The 19333-nt window shown below is 45.0% G+C and overlaps 1 protein-coding gene across 1 annotated transcript in view; it reads left to right on the top strand.

The window, feature by feature from the left end:
- Window positions 1–19333, top strand: part of LOC132382383 (protein unc-13 homolog C-like) — a 575658-nt gene that overhangs the window by 232105 nt on the left and 324220 nt on the right. The window contains 2 exon segments of the mRNA XM_059952510.1: window positions 13816–13931; window positions 15217–15380. Of these exon segments, the coding sequence (XP_059808493.1) occupies window positions 13816–13931; window positions 15217–15380 (280 nt within the window).

Genomic DNA, 19333 nt, shown 5'->3' with positions numbered 1-19333 from the left:
TCACATTATTGCATGACCTTGCTACAGATTTGGTCCTTTTTCAACTCAACATGAATTTCATCCAGTTTACTCTGGAATGCAGGAAAGCTTTCAGAAACCTGAGCTGAGTAGATGATACCAGCATCTACTCTTATCTTCTATGAGGGCGGAGTCAGCTTTCGTCTGCTCATTTTTTCAGGGCATCCTCGATAGAGTGTCTGGTGTTGTGAAAGATCTGACAAGGACATGTTCAATGTAATAACCCTCCTTCTGAATCTTTGCAGACGTGGAAATAAGTCATCCAGTGTTTCAGACTGAGGAGGCTGACAAGTGGCTTGTGTCTGTTTCAAATAGGAATTTACTCCTTTCATGTAGCAGCTGAAACATTCACAAGCCTATACGAAAACCAGCATCTCCTTTTCGATTTGGGCATAATGTAGCAGTCAGTGCTCTTGATGCATGTGTATCTGATTTCCATACACACTGCAGTACTGCATAAGTACTCCCCCTAGGCCAAAGAAAGAGACATCTGCTGAGACCCTGGGTGTCGCTTTCTTCGACCAAAGAATGCCAATGTTGGCAGAGGGACAAACTCTGCTTTAAGTGACGAGAATGACTTCTCCTGCGGTGTGTCCCAGGTCCAAATGTTTCTCGGAGACAGGAGGTCACTTAGTGTCTTTGTTTTCTCTGCCAAATCTGGAATGAGCTTTCCTAGCTGGTTTAGCATGCCAAGGAAACTGTGGATCCCTGATACATTCGTTGGATTTTCATGTTCTGAATTCCTGTCAGTTTGTCTGAATCTGGTTGCACTCCCTCTGTGGAGAGTTGGTGGCCTAAGAACTTCACCTGTTAGGACATGCACCCATCCACACCAGCTTCTGAGGTTTAGATGCACTAATTCCCCAGAGTACGGATAGCTGGTGCACCTCCTTTAAAGATTCAGGACCATCCTACTAATTAGCAATCATGTTTTGGGTGCCAAAGATTGAGCTTTTAAGGACCACCAAAGCCTATTCATGATTCTGTCTAGTATTTGTGCTCAGATTCTTGATCCAGTTTGAAAATGTATCTCAATCTCAGCCTTGGATACTTTAGCATTTGGATCCAAGCCATTCTCATCGAGGACCCTCGTCACAGTATAATTGAGCCACTATGATACCCCACTGTGTCCTGAGTCTTTCGTCCGCTGTGACTAGCCACAGCAAAGATATTTCCCAACAGAGCCTGGAGATATACGCCCTCCAGTAGCCATTGGTCAACTTTTGCAAGGAGGAGGCCAGAATCGCTTGGGAGAACCCGTAGGTCCCACTCCAAAGCCAGTACATCTTCCAACCCTGGAGAGATTCGACCCAGGACCCAGGTTCTTGCTGCAGCTTCCTCATCCAGTTCATGTTCATGTTTGAGCTCCAGCCATCCTGGTTCCCTTCACAGTGTGGAAAGGTGGCCTTCATTATCTTTTTCTGACTGAGAGAGCCCTGGCCTGGGCCACCGCACATTGGAAATGCAGGATGGAGATTTGCTCAGACTCAAAGGCATTTATGGCCACCACGAGAGAGGTGTTTCATCACCCCACCAGAGCCAGCCGATCCACAGACTGCCTGATGTTCGACATGGAGGATAGTCAGTGGCATATTATGAGATCATTTTTTGGACCTTGGCCCAGGAGGCTTGGAATGGGGAGGCCTTAGCCATACTATACCACCATGGACTCCGAAATAAACTGAATGATGCTCTCTCCTTGGAGAGCCAGCTGAGAACTTAGAGGTTCTCATCGACCAGCCCATCCATCATGATAATCGTCTGACAGAGTGTAGGTGAGACTAGAGGGCTAGCCCAACCCCAGCCTCAATGTATCGTTGTTCCACTCCCTAACCTCGGACCATATCTGGCCCACTGCCTCCTCAAGATCCAATCAAACCCATGCAGGTCAATTGCACTAGATTCTCTGCCAATGAGAGGTCCCAGCACCAGAGTCAAGGTTGGTGCTTTTACTGCGGGGAAGCAGGACATCTGCAGGCTGAATCTCTAAAGCTGCAGGCATCTGGGGAACTACTAAGACTGCCCAACGTTGGGAGGACCGTGATGGTAGCAGACACTGCGCCCAACCCCATGGATTCTGGTTTCGTGTTGGAGGCCGAGTTTCCCTGGGGTAAGAACCTGCAGCAGGTGTGAAGTTTTTGTGGATTCTGGGCAGCGGGTGATTTTCTGGATAGAGGAACCACCCATCAGTTTGACATACCGCTTCCTTGGACAGCCACCACTAAGTTCTGAGCAGATCCAGCAACAAACTGTGGTTTTGCAGTTAAGGATAGGGGATCATGTGGAGGACATTAGTTTCTATATTATTGACTCTCCACTCATACCCTTGATCCTCAGGTACCCTTGGCTGTCCCAACATAACCCATCATTGGAGTGGAGGGAGGGGAGAATCACTGCTTGGTTCAGCCATTGTAAGAGGGTTTATTTTCAGCTTGGTGTTCAGATCCCCAGACTCTCCTGACACCTGCAGCCGGCGAGGGGACAGGCTGCTGCTCAGGGTGACCTGGAGCTTTCAGTTGACCCTGTCCTCCCTTCAAGAGAAGACAAGCTGGCTTCAGCCAATAGACTTGTGCGAGTTCAGCACACCAAGGAGGTACCAAGGAGAATGAAACTCTACCAGCTAAGCCAAAGGGTTCCAGTTGCCAGGTGCTCTCTAAGGGGTAGGCCTATAAGATGGAGATCCCTGGAACTTACTCCCAGGAGCATGAGGACCATTTGTTACACCTCATTGCCAAGTTCTGAGGAGACGGATGAGGATTTGAACAATGATTTGGCTTCTATGTTCACTAAAGACTCTTGTGGACCTATAGGGGAGGCTCTGGGGTCTGTTGAAGCACCTCTGCTACCACTGAAGTCTCAGAAAGCATCCTCAGAAGAAGATTCAGGGGTAATTACTGCACCCAAGCCAGAAGAAATCCCTTCCATCTACAAGGATTTCAAAGGTGTCTTCAGTAAGGGAAAGGACTCTATTCTTCCATGGCACCAACTCTACGACTGTGCAATAGATTTACTGCCAGGTATGTGCCTCCAAAGGTTCAATTATACGTGCTGTCAGGCTTGGAGAGAAGTGCTGAGCAGGAGTATATTAAGGAGGCTCTTGCCCTGGGATTCATTCATCCCTTCACCTCTCCAGCCGGTGATGGCTTCTTCATACAGAAGAAGGTTGGGAGTCTACGAACACAATGCTGGAAGAACTCAGCAGGTCAGGCAGCATCCATGAGAAAAGAGTAGCCAATGTTTCGGGCTGAGACCCTTCATCAGGTTGGGAGTCTGTGGCCTTGCATTGATTACAGAGGGCTGAAATCACATAACAGTCAAAAATCATTACCGTCTTCCACTCATGAACACTGCTTTTGAGATTCCCCAAGGGGCTGTGTATTCTTGAGGCTGGACATGTGGAGTGCACACAACTTGGTTCACATAAAGGAGAATGATGGGTGAAAGATGGCGTTCAATACATCGACTGGGTGCTATGAGTACCTGGTCATGTCCTTCAGCCATGTGAATGCACCAGCAGTTTTCCAGGCCTTTATAAATGATTTGCTCCAGGATGCTCTTCCTTGGTCTACCTGGATGACATCCTAATTTTCCTGAAGTCAAAGGAGAAGCACGTCACTCACGCCAGAGATATTCTAAAGAGGCTTCTTGATCATGGACTTTACGTAAAGCTGGAGAAGTCCATATTTCATGTAACTACCATTTCTATTTTGGGCTTCATCATCTCTAATGGCAATTCAAGATGGACCTTAGTAAGATGCAGGCAGTTGGAGTTTGGCCACAACTATCCAGTGTGAAGCAAGTCCAATGATTCCTGAGATTTGCCAACTTTAATCGAACGTTTATCAGTAACTTCAGCTCAGTGGCAGCTCCACTGCCAGCACTAACCAAAAGATCCATGGGCCCTTTTGTTTGGATTACCAAAGTAAAGGCTGCTTTAACAGAGCTCAAACAACGGTTTGCAACAGCTCCCATTTTGATCGCACCGAACCCAGACTTTCCCTTCATCATGGAAGTGGACACCCCAGACGTCGGAGAGGGTACAGTGTTGTCTCAACAGACACCTTTGGACAATAAGCTGCACCTCTTTGCATTCTTTTCCGGGCAACTACCCCTGGCAGAGGTGAATTATGAAATTGGGAATAGAGAGCTTCTCACACTCAAATTGGCACTGGAGGAATGGCATCACTGGCTCAAGGGGACCAAGAACCCTTTTACCATATGAAAAAATCACCTGGCTTCTATACAGGAAGCCAAGAGACTGAATTCCAGGCAGGCCAGGTGGTTTCTTAAACCATTTTAATTTCATCCCGACTTAACCAGCTAGGTCCTGCCAGTTTGATGAATCTGAATGAAAATTACCCTACTGTAGCAGTGTGCTACACGCAGCGCTGAAATAACGACACGTAGTCGGTGAGCTGCAGTTGCAAAAGAGGTTTATTCAAACTTCGTGGCCTCACTTTAAAGCCTTCCTGTTCCCGCCCTCCCCGGGACATTCACAGTCCCGTCCAGCACGCGGGCTTTTCCCCTTGCTGGTGAAGCAGGCTTGGCGCCCTCTTTGGGACCGGCCTCAATGCCGGCGTGCGCTGCTTTGTGAACCGGTTCGAGTGCGCTGGGAAGTGGGTCGCCACATAACCCCGCCCCCAGAACCAGCGATACACCCCCCAATGTCCTGCATGAATGTGGACCCGTTGTTTCTGATCACCGTAAACGGCCCCTCGTAGGGCCGCTGTAGCGGTGCCCGATGTCCTCCCTGGCATACAAAAACAAACTTACAGATTTGCAGGTCTTTGGGTATGCAGGTCGGGTTCTGCCCATGCTGTGAAGTGGGTACGGGGGCCAGGTTACCGAGCCTCTCGTGTAGTCTGCCTAGGACTGCTGCAGGTTCTTCCTCCTGCCCCCTTGGGGCTGGTATGAACTCTCCTGGGATGACCAGGGGTGCGCCTTACACCAACTCGGCCGACAAGGTGTGCAGATCCTCTTTGGGCGCGGTGCAGATTCCAAGCAGGACCCAGGGAAGTTCATCTATTCAGTTAGGCCCTTTGAGGCGGGCCATGAGAGCCAGCTTCAGGTGATGGTGGAAACGCTCCACTAGTCCGTTCGACTGTGGGTGGTAGGCAGTTGTGTGGTGCAGCTGTGTTCCCAAAAGGCTGCCCATAGCTGACCACAGACTGGAGGTGAACTGGGCGCCTCTGTCGGCGGTAATGTGGGCCGGTATACCAAAGCGAGATACCAGGTTGCAATCAGTGCTTGGGCGCAAGATTCGGAGGTTGTGTCGGTGAGCGGGACTGCCTCTGGCCATCTTGTGAACCGGTCCACGATAGTCAGGAGGTGTCGCGCTCCTTGCGACACTGGCAGGGGGACAACGATATCCACATGAATGTGGTCGAAACGCCGGTGGGTGGGCTGGAACTGCTGTGGCAGAGCTTTGGCGTGCCGCTGCACCTTGGCTGTTTGGCAGTGCATGCACGTTTTGGCCCATTCACTGACCTGCTTGCGGAGTCTGTGCCAAACGAACCTGCTGGAAACCATCCGGATGGTTGTCCTGATGGAGGGGTGTGCTAAGTTGTGAATGGAGTTGAAAACGCGCCGCCGCCAGGCTGCTGGGACGACAGGGCGGGGTTGGCCAGTGGTTATGTCACAGAGTAGGGTCCTCTCACCTGGGCCTACGGGGAGGTCCTGGAGCTGCAAACCGGAGACTGCGGTTCTGTAACTAGGGATCTCCTTGTCTGCCTGCTGCGCCTCCGCCAGCGCTTCATAGTCCACCCCTGGGACAGGGCTTGGATGTTGGGGCGGGAGAGGGCATCTGCCATGACATTGTCCTTTCCCGAGACATGCTGGACATCCGTCGTGTATTCGGAGATGTAGGACAGATGTTGCTGCTGGCGGGACGACCAGGGGTTGGATGCTTTCATGAACGCAAAGGTAAGAGGTTTGTGGTCCGTGAACGCGGTGAAGGGCCTACCTTCTAAGAAGTACCTGAAATGCCGGATTGCCAGGTATAGCACCAACAGTTCCCGGTCGAAAGCACTGTATTTGAGTTAGGGTGACCGTAGGTGTTTGCTGAAAAATGCCAGCAGTTGCCACCGACCCTCGATGAGTTGTTCCAGCACTCCACCGACTGCCGTGTTAGATATGTACACTGTGAGGGCGGTAGGGACGTCCGTTCTGGGGTGCACTAGCATTGTTGCGTTTACCAAGGCTTCTTTGGTTTTAATGAAAGCGGCGGTGGTCTCCTCGTCCCAGGTAATGTCCTTGCCCTTACCCGACATCAGAGCAACCAGGGGGCGCATGACTTGGGCTGCTGAAGGGAGGAAGTGGTGGTAGAAATTCACCAGACCCACAAATTCCTGAAGGCCTTTGATTGTGTTGGGTCGGGGGAAATGGCAGACCGCGTCTACCTTGGCAGGCAGAGGGGTTGCCCTGTCTTTAGTAATCCTGTGGCCCAGGAAGTCGATGGTATCAAGCCTGAACTGGCATTTGGCCAGGTTGATTGTCAGGCCGTATTCACTCAGTCGGGCGTAGAGTTGATGGAGGTGGGACAGATGCTCCTGACGACTTCTGCTGGCTATGAGGATGTCGTCCAAATAGATGAAAGCGAAGTCCAGGTCGCGTCCCACCACGTCCATTAACCGCTGGAAAGTCTGTCTGGCATTCTTTAGGCCAAACGGCATGCGGAGGAACTCGAAAAGGCCGAAAGGAGTGATGAGTGCCGTTTTGGGGACGTCGTCCGGATACATCGGGATTTGATGGTATCCCCGGATGAGGTCTACCTTGGAGAAGATCCGTGCGCCGTGCAGGTTTGCTGCAAAGTCCTGAATGTGTGGCACAGGGTAGCAGTCCGGTGTTGTAGCCTCGTTCAGTCTGCGGTAGTTGCCGCATGGTCTCCAGCCCCCTGTTGCTTTGGGCACCAAGTGCAGGGGGGAGGCCCATGGGCTGTCAGACCACCGTATGATCCCCAATTCCTCCATCCTCTTGAACTCCTCCTTCGCCAGTTGGAGCTTGTCCAGGGGAAGCCTTCGAGCACGGGTGTGGAGGGGTGGTCCCTGTGTCGGGATGTGGTGCTGTACGCCGTGCCTGGGCATGGCCGCTGTGAACTGCGGTGCCAGAACCGATGGGAAATCCGCCAGGACCCTGGTGAAGTCGTTGTCGGACAGCGTGATGGAGTCTAGGTGTGGGGCTGGCAACTGGGCTTCACCCAGGGAGAATGTTTGAAAGGTCTCGGTGTGGACCAGTCTCTTCCTTGGCAGGTCGACCAGTAGGCTGTGAGCTCACAAAAAATCTGCTCCCAGGAGCGGTTGGGCTACGGCGGCCAGTGTGAAGTCCCATGTGAACTGGCTGGAGCCGAACTGTAGCCGCACCATACGGGTGCCGTAGGTTCTTACTGTGCTGCCGTTCACAGCCCTCAGGGTGGAACCCGGTTCTCTGCTGCAGGTGTCGTAACCCATCGGAGGTAAGACGCTTATCTCAGCTCCAGTGTTGACCGAAAAGTGGCGTCCCAACTGCTTGTCCCAGACATACAGGAAGCTATCCCGATGGCCAGTCGTCATAGCCTTCAGTGGCGGCTGGCCCTGGCGTTTCCCGGGAACTTGCAGGGCAGGCTACAGCAGTGGGCTTCTGCGCCCCACCGCTGGTGGTAGAAGTACCATTGTTCATTGGTCTCCTCACCCCTGTTTCTGGGCTCTGGGGTTAGCAGGCTCTGCAGCCGGGCCTGGTCTGGTTTGCTGCTGGGAGCATGGCCTGGTGATCTGTGCAACGGACGTCCCACTCTCCTTCTTGGCTTTCCACAGCACGTCTGCCCAGGCCGCCACCTTCCGGGGGTCACTGAAATCTGCTTTGGACAGCAGCAGGCGTATGTCCTCGGGCAGCTGCTCCAGGAACGCCTGCTCAAACATGAGGCAGGGCTTGGGACCTCCGGCCAGGGACAGCATCTTGTTCATCAAAGCTGACGGTGGCCTGTCCCCCAAACCATCCAGGTGCAGTAAGCGGGCAGCTTGATCGCGCCGTGAGAGCCCGAAAGTCCTTATGAGCAGAGCTTTGAATTCTGTGTATTTGCCGTCCTCCAGAGGCGACTGTATGAACTCCTCAACCTGGGCTGCTGTCTCCTGGTCGAGGGAGCTCACCACGTTGTAATAACGTGTGGCATCCGAGGTTATCTGCCGAATGTGGAATTGGGCTTCTGCTTGCTGGAACCAGAGTTGAGGTCGCAGCATCCAGAAGCTTGGCAGTTTTAACGAAACTGATGCAGCGTCATTCATCTCCAGTCCAAATATCGTTTGGACCGTCAGGGTCACCAATTGTAGTGGTGTGCTACACACAGCAATGAAATAACGACACATAGTTGGTGAGCTGCAGTTGCAAAAGATGTTTATTCAAACCTCGCTTTAAAGCCTTCCTGTTCCCGCCCTCCCCGGGTGGGAATGCTGTAGGGGGTGCATATTCACAGTCCCGTCCCGCGTGCAGGCTTTTTCCCTTGCTGGTGAAGCGAGCTTGGTGCCCTCTTTGGGACCGGCCTCAATGCCAGTGTGCGCCACTTTGTGAGCCGGTTTGAGTGCGCTGGGAAGCGGGTCGCCACACTACCACCTTTTTGCCCCAAGCCAAGATAATAGCACCAGTTTGTTGGGGAATCAGCACATCTGTTTGCAAGGCCCAGGCACAAGGGAAGATTCCTCAGAACGATCCTCCAGGTCATCTGTTTGGTCCTAGTCCTGCCTGGTCTCAAGTTCTTCACTGGGGACATGCATCGAGACTGACATCTCAACCAGGGATTGCCAGGACCCTCGGTCATTGAAAAAAGATGCTTTGTATCGAATCATTACGATACCAGTAAAGCTTATTTTGGCTAGTTTGGTTGAAGGTGATTAAATTTCTCAGTGATCTGTTTGCCTTTAATCCGAATGCACTCAGCAAAACTGGTATTTGTTTCTCATTGGCTATTCCATTTGTTTTACAGTGCTGCTCAATCAGTCCTGTATGCATATTCCAGTTACCTTTGGTGTAATCAAATGTGTCAATCTTTCTGTTGTAGCTAGCCATTTCTGCTCCCATTCTTATCATTATTACCACCCGGTACTCACTGTTTATGAATCCATTAATTCTTCCATTTTCTACCCTTTTTAAACTGGATCATGTCTTCCCTTCTGAAGAGTGCATGAATTTTTCCATTTGCTACCTTTCTTTAAACTCACTCGTGTTTTCCCTTCTGAAGAGTGCATGCTGCACTGCTTTTAAAAGCTATTTATTAATAGTAAACTATTTAAGAACTTCTTAAAAGCTATTTATTAATGCTTTTTGGGAGGGTGATTTTAGATGCATATCATATTTATACTGAGTTAAATACTGTATGTAATTAGTTTTGCTACAATAAGTGTATGGGACACTGGGAAAATGTTGAATTTCCCCTTGGGGATGAATAAAGTATCTATCTATCTAACTATCTATCTATCTATCTTTTCTGTTACTCGACTGTTTCTTGCTGCACTTCAACAGGTAGGTAGTCATCTCAGGTTCATTTAAACGTCTTCATTACCACTGTTATGTCTTGTTACTCCAAAACATAAAACTAATTTAAAGGAAAAGGGTCTGAAATGTGAGTCTAACTCAGCTTTTACTTTAAGTAAGATGTGCACGTATGACTTAAACCATAAGACATAGGAGCAGAATTAGGCCATCTCGCTCATCGAGTCTGCTCCGCCATTAACTCATAGCTGATCCTTTTTTGTACCTCTTCAACCCCATTTCCAGGCCTTCTCCCCATAACTTTTGATGCCATGTCCAATCAATAACCTATCAATTTCTACCTTAAATACACCCAAAGTCCTGGCCTCCACAGCTGCATGTGGCCAGATTCCACAAATTCACCACCCTTTGGCTAAAGAAATTTCTCTGCATCTCTGTATTAAATGGATGCCTCTCTATCCTGAGGCTGTCACCTCTTGTCCTAGACTCTCCCACCATGGGAAACAGCCTTTCCACATCTACTCTGTCTAGACCTTTCAACATTCGAAAAGTTTCAATGAGATCCCCCCTCTTCCTTTTGAATTTCAGCGAGTGCAGACCTAGAGCCATCAAACGTACCTCATATGATAACCCTTTCATTCCTGGAATCATCCTTGTGAACCTCCTCTAGACTCTTTCCAATGTCAGCACACCTTTTCTAAGATGAGGTGCCCAAAACTGTTCACAATACTCAAGGTGAGGCCATTACCAGTGTCTTATAAAGCTTCAGCATCACATCCTTGCTCTTGTATTCTAAACCTTTTGAAATGAATGCTAACATGGCATTTGCCTTCCTCACTATCGATTTGACCTGCAAGTTAACCTTCAGGGCGTTCTGCACAAAGACTCCCAAATCCCTTTGCATCTCAGATTTTAGGATTTTCTGCCCATTTAGGAAATAGTCTGCATAATTTATTTCTACTAGCAAAGTGCATGACCATGCATTTTCCAACATTGTATTTCATTTGCCACTTTTTTAGCCATTCTCCTAATCTGTCTAAGTCCTTGTGCATCCTCCCTGTTCCCTCAACCCTACCTGCCCCTCCACCAATCTTTATATCATCTGCAAACTTAGCAACAAAGCCATCTATTCCATCATCTAAATCATTTATATACAGCATAAAAAGAAGTGGTCCCAAGACCTTGCAACACCACTAGTCACTGGCAGCCAACCAGAAAAGGATCCTTTTATTCCCACTCGCTGCCTCCTACCAATCAGCCAATGCTCTAACCATGTTAGTAGCTTTCCTGTAACACCATGGGCTCTTACCTTGGTAAGCAGCCTCATGTGTGGCACCTTGTCAAAGGCCTTCTGAAATTCCAAATAAACAACATCCACTGCATCCCCTTTATCTATCCACTTGTAATCTCCTCAAAGATTTCCAACAGGTTCATCAGGCAGGATTTCCCCTTAAGAAAACCATGCTGACTTTGTACTATCTTGTCCTGTGTCACCAAGTACTCCATCACCTCATCCTTAACAATAGACTCTAACATTTTCCCAACCACTGAGGTCAGGCTAACTGGTCTATAATTTCCTTTTTGCTGCCTTCCTCCTTTCTTAAATAGTGGTGTGACTTGGTGACATGATGATGTACACCATGAACATACTTTACATATAAGCCATAATTAATTAGTTAAACTTTAAGATTTAAAAGAATCTTAATCAAACAAAATATTTACAATATTACTCAAATGTTACTGAAATATTAAATACACAACAGGGACCAACTTGTGGGAGCATTTGCAAGACAATTGCATGGCTGCAGACCAGCTGAAGTGATCCTCTAAATCATGCAGAGGTCATTTCTGCATGTCAGTCCCATTCAGTTCCTGGATCACAAATTAATTTTGTGCTAATGAGGTCAGAGTATGATTTGAGTTATCTGAGGCCCAAACCTCTGTGTGTGTATTACACGCAAGGAATATGGAACAAATTTGATATTTAACCAGAACTCTGCAGTAATGGGATTAAATTCCTCTGAGCAGTACAGAAAATTACCTGACTGCTGGAAGGAAGATGTTTACGTCTGTAACAGCCGTAACTTGTAGTACATGATGCCTTTATTGTAAAGGAATGTATCCAGGTTATAATATAGGAACCAAATCACAGTTAACACTAATCTGGATGCAAACATAAAGTCAGATGACTAACACCGGGGCAAAGTGGTAAATTTTAAGATGTGTCTTAAAAAAGGAAGAAGACATTGGAAGGCAGACAAGGGAAAATCTGCAGAGTCCTGATGAAGGGTCTCGGCTTGAAATGTTACTCTTTTCCATAAATGCTGCCTGGCCTTCTGAGTTCCTCCAGCATTTTTGTGTGTGATGCTTGGAAGTTAAAGAGGTATAAAGAGGGAATTACAAGGGAGATTAATGATATCCAAAAGCAAGGCAGCCAAGGGTAAGAGTGGCTACTATCATGGATGCACCCAGCAATCAAGAAGAGTTGTGCAACTGAGCAAGATAAAAGAGGGGTGAAGCCATGAAGGGATGAGAACTGTAAGTCCAAGTCACTGGGCTTTGAAGGGCTGTGAATGTTGAAATAATGGATATACATCCTATGTAAATTAGGACAAAGAATATTTAGAATGAATTCATGTCTGTGGTTGATAAAGAGATGCTAGATAATGACCCTTATTATCAGCACCATTTTATTTTACAGTTATTTTAGTTATGTTATTTCCTGTTGCAGAGCAAAATGGCGAGAGAGACAGGAATATGATACTTTGATTTAAACAGATTAGGCAGTAGTTCTGAAAAGAGGAATGGATAAAATTAGAGGAGAAACAATGAGAATACAGGTACTTATTCCTAGGTTTAATAGAGATTAGAATCATCTTGCTGAAATAGAAGTGAGATTTAATCAAACAGTGGCAAAAACACAAAGAATTTCAAAGACCTTACTGGAATAAATTATGAAATACATTGTTGGAAGAGAGCCATTGATAAAGTACATTTCCTAGTTAGTAGGGCTGGTGAATCTGGAGTTGTGTCAGCTGGATCATCCAAGGTGTTTAAAGAGGAGAAAGTCTTTTCTTTAATAATCAGGAATTGATGATCACAGAGATTCAGCACAGAGCTGGGGGTGGGGAGAGATGCTGAGTAGAATATTCATGCTCCTGTTTTCTTGTTTTCAAGGAAGTATTAATTCAGAGCTTTTACCTCTCTAAGGTCTGCACTCTCTGAGGTTGCTGCAGCTGCACCTGTCATAAAAATGTAGCTCTACTCACTTCAGCCTACAGGAACGTTATCTGTGATAAGATACAACCTGATTTTGGCATAGTGGGGAAAACTAGGTTTGAGAGCAAGTAGGTTGTAGCCAATTAAACAAAGAGAGTTATATTAAATAAATTAAAATGGAGAGATTTGAGAAGGAACATAAATTCAATATTTAATCAGTTACATGAATGTTGTGTTCATTAATTGCTAACTAAGCTTTTCAATAAGTTAGAGCCAATGTGAATAACTATTTAACCCTGAAGCTATGGTGCCATCCCAGAAAGGATACCGTTCAAACTCTAGCCACTTTTGTAGAGAATGTATGATGCAGTGGCACAGCATTTAGTGTCGCTGTCTCACTAATCCAGATACCCAGGTACAATCGTGATCTTTGATGCTGTTTGTATGGAGTTCTTACATTCTCCCTGGAATGGCGCTGATTTACAACAACTGCACTAGTTTCTTCCAATATCCTAAATACATGATGGTAGATATGTTTGCCACTGTAAATTACCCTTCATGTGGGTGGGTGGGAAACTCAGAGATGAGTTCGTGAGCAGAGTGGAGAGAATAGGTTACGGGGAAATGGTCCACAGCCAGAAAAAACTCAGTGAACCACATGGCCTTCTCCAGTTTCATAAGATGAAATAAGAAATGAAATTTGTATTTCCAGATTTTCTTTCTTACTTTTCATTTCTATTGTTGCCCTAAACACAAGCAGTGTAACAGGCAGTAACTAAATTTTCATTTCTATCACTTCTCTTTGAATCCAGTCTCTTGCTCTGTGTTTCTTTTACTACATCCTCTCCTACTCCAGATCTATTAGATGCTTTGGTTTATTGAAATAAAATTTGAATTTATATTGTAAGAATTCTGAAACAACTTATTTTGAAGAGTCAATTTACGGCATTGGCATTGATGATTATCTGTGATTGGAAGAGGGCTTTCATCAACCTTTGTCACTTCATTAATTGTACTGAGCTATTCCATGCAATTTATAAATCATTACCCTCTAAATGAGCACTCTGCTATTTTGCTCTGTTGTACAATAGATGAGAATTATGCACTGTATCTTTTCCACAGAGAAGAGAACGGACAAATCTGCTGTTTCTGGTGCAATCAGAATGAAAATTGCTGTTGAAATTAAAGGTGAAGAAAAAGTGGCCCCGTATCATGTGCAATACACCTGCTTACATGAGGTGAGGGAACATTAGCAAATATGTGTACTTATATAATTTTTCCCAGTTTTTCAAACACTTACCTGTTGTTGAGTATACACAGTGCAAATGTACTTCCTTGCTTCCAACTGAAGAAAACAATAGAATGGACCTGATCTTCTAATTGCCACTAAGGCCAAATCTGCTGTTTCTGGTGCAATTAGAATGAAAATTGCTGTTGAAATTAAAGGTGAAGGAAATGTGGCCCCATATAATGGTTAGGTGATTATAGCAGTGACACACTAAGACCTCAGCTTCTACTCAGGAGAATACACCAGCCAAGACCCATGTTGGGCTCAGAGGGTTCAGAAGAGGAGAGACAGCAGCTAACAATTGATCAATTTGGGAATTTAAATTGAGTCAAATAAAAGGTGAGTGCATCTGTGTGAAACATTGTTGAATGGGTTCTATGAAGCGCACTCAAATCTGGGGATAGGTTGAGTGAAAACTGGTAGGTGGCAGGACATAGGGGTGAATATGATCTTGGGCTTCAGCGGAGTAGTCAAGACTGGGGAATGGTGCTGAATGGGATCGATTGTGTGGTGGGAGGTGGGGGATGGTGGTTTGTATTCGGAGGGTTTTAGATAACTTTAGGAGGTGAGGAAAGTACTCAAAGGATAAAAGCAAAGATGCTACTTACTTCAGTAAGCTGTGCAGACATCGTTGTCCCAAACATGCTCAGCAACAACTATTCCCTAAACCATTGTTTTAATTGCCCTTGCAATGCTCCAGAATTCTTGGATAGGAATTCCACATTTAACTGATACAGAAATGACGTCAGGAGCAGATAACGGGTGTCAATGCCCAGTCGATTAGCTGGAATGGCAACTTGACCCAAAAATGGTCAATCTTATGTTCTGTGCTAGAAATAATATTTCTTCAAAAACATAGGTAGGCCTGGAAAAAATCAGTGCAACACATTATAATTTCCAGATCAATAATTTAAATTATATTGAATCTACTCTTATTAAAAATATATACTGCTGTGAGCCTTTTACTCCTAAACTGTTACCTATTGTGTGCGACTTTGTGGCCGAATATGTCACCTGTATTTTTATCTATTTACTTACTCCCAAACATTTTGATACTTAAAAGAGATTCAACCTAGCAATTTCTTGCATATAGGTTTGTTGCTTTAATTTTTATCAACGTTTTTTCTGCTGCTTTAAAATGGGAATATAATTTTATTTAAATAATCCCAGTGCCGCCTATCTTCAATGGCTGTAAATACTATTCATGTAATTAATACTAGTCTTATTGCCTTCAGAATCTTTTCAGTTATTTGACTGAAACAAAGTATAATGGTGTTGTGAAGATTCCACAAGTGAAAGGAGATGAGGCATGGAAGGTGTACTTTGAAGATAATGCTCAGGAAATCGTGGATGAATTTGCGATGCGCTATGGTGTTGAATCAATTTACCAGGCCATGACGTGAGTACCTATTTGCATTATTTGCCTCACGTATGACCCTAATTCTGTTCAGACCAGTAAGAAATAGTTTCTCAAACCAGTGTATAGTAGTTATGTTTCTGAAATAATAATCCAAAAATGATAGTTTGTACCCTGAAATTTACTTTGAGGATTTGAGTTTCTATTGAGGATCTAGAAATTGACTGCTGGTGTCAATGTAAGTGACCATGAAGTTACTAGATTGTTTCACAATCGCATCAGGTGTACGAGTCTCCTTCAGTGGAGGAATCCTTACCTGATCAGATCTGCACATGGTAATTGCTCCTTCCCATAATGGGTACCTCTGAGTTACTGAGTGAAATGGACATCTGTTGTACTAAGGGAAGGCCAGAGCAACTTCTCTGAGCCATCAGAGATGGTTGACAATATGCTGGCATAGCCAGTGATGTCTACATTTCATGTATGTTTGATTTTAAAATTAGAGCCTAATTATTATTACAATTGCAGCAGGAAAACGAATAGCTTCTCCAAGATGAATGTTTCAATGCAATGGAATTTGAATGTGGCGTGTTCTTCTCTGGAAGTTATGTTAAGCCAATTTTTTATATTTCTGCGTATTTTTGTGGATTGTGTTTCATTGGGCTTACAGCTCAGACTTCAGCATCAACCCTTCCTCACTCTGATGTCACAGTCGTAAGGACTTGGGTTCAACCTGATCTCTGGTGCTGTTTTTACCTTCTCCCTGTGACCATGTCAGATTCCTCTGGTTATTTCACTTTCTTTCTAAATCATAAATAAATGCTTAAGTAATTGACCACTGTAAATCACTCCAAGTGTGCAAGTGATTGGTAACATCTGGGAGGAGTTGAATGTTGAAAGAGTAAAAAAAAATGAGATTAATGTAAATGAATGGCTGATGGCTATAGGCCAAATGGCCTGTATCTATAACTGTTCCCTTGGTCACACTTCTTTAGATCCAGGATATGAAACATTCCCAACTAACAAAGTGACAGCCAACCCATCAGGTGGAACAGTCAACAAGCTGCATCACGTTAAGGTCTCTTGAGGTCTCAGATCTCAAACTACCTCATCAAGATCCCTCATGGGGATAGATTGGATATGGTGATAACATGGGCATGACCATGACAGTGGCACTAGGCACAGCAAAAGAGCTTCTGATGGGCATGGGACTGATTCAGCATGGAATGGAAAGTCAAGTGGCACTTAGCAGAGATGTGTAAGTCAAGGATTGGCCAGTCTGCAGGATGCAGATGGCCAGCTGCTCTGTCTGAAAGCTTTGTCAGCCAACAGGACAATCCAGTCCATGACACCTGACAAATGTCGTTGCTGCAACTAGTTTTCTACTGCATCAGCTGTGAAATCCTGGTGAATTACTTCAGATGTCAAAAAATATCTAAAAGGATCAAGAGACCCAGATTAGAATGTAGAATCAAATTTAAACAATATTTGTGTATAATGACTTCTATATCTTTAAATATTTAGTAAAATGTACTGCTGCCTTTAAGTAAAGGGAATTATGAAGGCTAAGGGTCCTCACTGGCAGTGCAATATAGAACATAAAACAGGCCATTTACCCACTATATCTGCACTGAACACATTGGCAAATTAACCTAAAACACACATAATCCATATTCCTACATCCCCTTCAAGCCTCTAAAATGATGCCATTATACATGCTTTCACCAAAATCCCTGACAACCTGTTCCTGGCACTCACCACACTCTGTATGAAAAAAAACTTGTTCTGCTACAAATCTTTTAAAAATTCCCCCTCTTATCTTAGATCCATGTCCGTTATGATTTGACATTTATACCCTGAGAAAAAAACGTTCTGTCTGTCCTATGTATGCTTTTCATAAATTTATAAAACATCTATCAAGTCTCCCCTCAGTCTCTGACATTCCAGGCAAAAGAACCCAAGTTTGTCCCAACTCTCCTAATGACTCATAAATTTTAATCCAGACAGCATCCTGATGAACTCAACAAACACGATGTGGAGACTCTTTTCAGAGACAGGAAGAAAGCCTCCAGCTACCAGACCTTTACTGTTAGAACCTTAAGGGTGGAGCAGTGCTCTCGGATGCATTGGTTCACAGAGTTCTGCTGCATCCTGTAAGGATGTGGAGGCTTTGGAGAGAGTACTGAAGGGATTCACCAGGATATCACATGGATTAGAGAGTATTATCTACACAAAGAAACTAGACAAACTCAGGTTGTTTTTGTCTGCAGTATGAGGGGAGGTCTGATAGAAGTTTACAAAATAATGAGAGGTAGAGATACTGTAGATACTGTAGTCAAAAGTCTTCTTGCAAAGATAGAAATGTCAAATACTAGAGGATATAACTTTAAGGTGAAGGAGAAAAGTTTAAAGGAGGCTTATGAGGCAAGTTTCATTATGTATAGCTGCCAAAGGAGCTGGTGCAAGCTGATACCTTCAGAAGCAGAAGCTTTTCAGTGGGCTTCAATCATCATAAGGTAAGTCAGCATGTGATTTGAAAAACAAATGGGGCCTTTCATGATTTTATGGCAGGCTTCAGTCATCATGAGCAGCTGATTTTTTTGATGTAAGTCAACATGTGATTTAAAAGTGTATGGGGCCTTTCGGGACTTGTCAGCAGGCTTTAGTTATCGCAATTTATTAAGCAATTGGTAAAAGTCAATGAAAAGAAGTTAGGTTTAGCCGGAGCAACCATTGTGTCAGTGGACCTCTGTTAGAGTTGTGGATTTTGATGCTTTGGCTTAAGCAGATCAGGCATGAAGAGGCAAAGGTTAAGGTAAGTTTCCTTCTTTGTTTATCTATTAGTGGATAGCTAGTGTAGTGAGAATGGGTCCAGGATGAGTGGAGTGCTCTTTATGTCAGATGTGGGAATTCTGGGAGAACTACATCTATGAGAGCCACAGCTGGATGCAGCTCCTTACTGACCATGCTAGGGAACTGGAGCTCTAACCAGATGACATACAGGAGAATGAGGAAGAGATAGGTATGATCTACAGAGAGGTAGTCACCCCTAAGTTGCAGGAGGCGGGTAACTGGGTGACTGACAGGAGAGGGAAGGGAATATTCAGGGTATCCCCATGGCTCAATTGCAGGTATTCCGGTTTGGATACTGTTGGGGTAACGACCCACTAGGGGAAAGCCACAGCCACTCTTGCGTAATTGAAACTGTTTTCCAGTCCATGCCCAAAATAGAGATTGATATGGAGTAACAGTGTTGATTTGGGTCTCTGAGAGGATGTTGCCACTCTTGATCTCAGACTACGTTTATTCAGGTTCCTCTGGACTCAATAATTAAAGTGTTAGCTATTTTCAGTTTCTGGGAGATCCTGCTAATCTTAATGAAATGTCTTGTTTCCTGCATGACACCAAGGTGAAGTTAAATTATCCAGCATTCCTCTTCCTCTTTTCCACAATTCAAACCTTATCCACTCCACCACCAGGCCCTCACTCCACTTCCTTCCACATAGGACTATTCCCAGTTATTAAATGAATAAGCTGCCTCAAAATATTCTTCAAGTTAAATATTGCTGGAAAGTATCTTGCTACTAAATTTAATTATTTTTGAGCAAAGAGTAAAGGGAATTTAATGATGTCTGAGTCACATTCACAGTTATCCAAGTGTTATGATATTAACTTAATTGATTGGATTTGAATGCCTGGAAGGTATAACTTTTGCATTGTACTGTGGTGAAAATTTGGAAACGTTCTCTTATAATTACAAACTGTCATCACCTTTGCAATTTTATGTCAATGCTTCAACATTGCTGAATGAGCACAGTAGATGGAAGAAAGCTAAATGACATTCATCTATTTAGTGGGGAACTTCTGCCTGCGATATGTTCACTCACCCCTCATTTTATATTTCCCTGCCTGCTCAATCACATAAAGAAGTCTAGGATGAGCTGAAGGTCAGTCACCAACATCCCTGATATCTAACTCCTCCACTAGATTCTCAA

The sequence above is a fragment of the Hypanus sabinus genome, chromosome 28 (genome assembly GCF_030144855.1).
Source record: "Hypanus sabinus isolate sHypSab1 chromosome 28, sHypSab1.hap1, whole genome shotgun sequence".
NCBI lineage: Eukaryota > Metazoa > Chordata > Chondrichthyes > Myliobatiformes > Dasyatidae > Hypanus > Hypanus sabinus.
The sequence above is the reverse complement of the archived record's forward strand: the minus strand, read 5'-3'. Positions and strand labels throughout refer to the sequence as shown.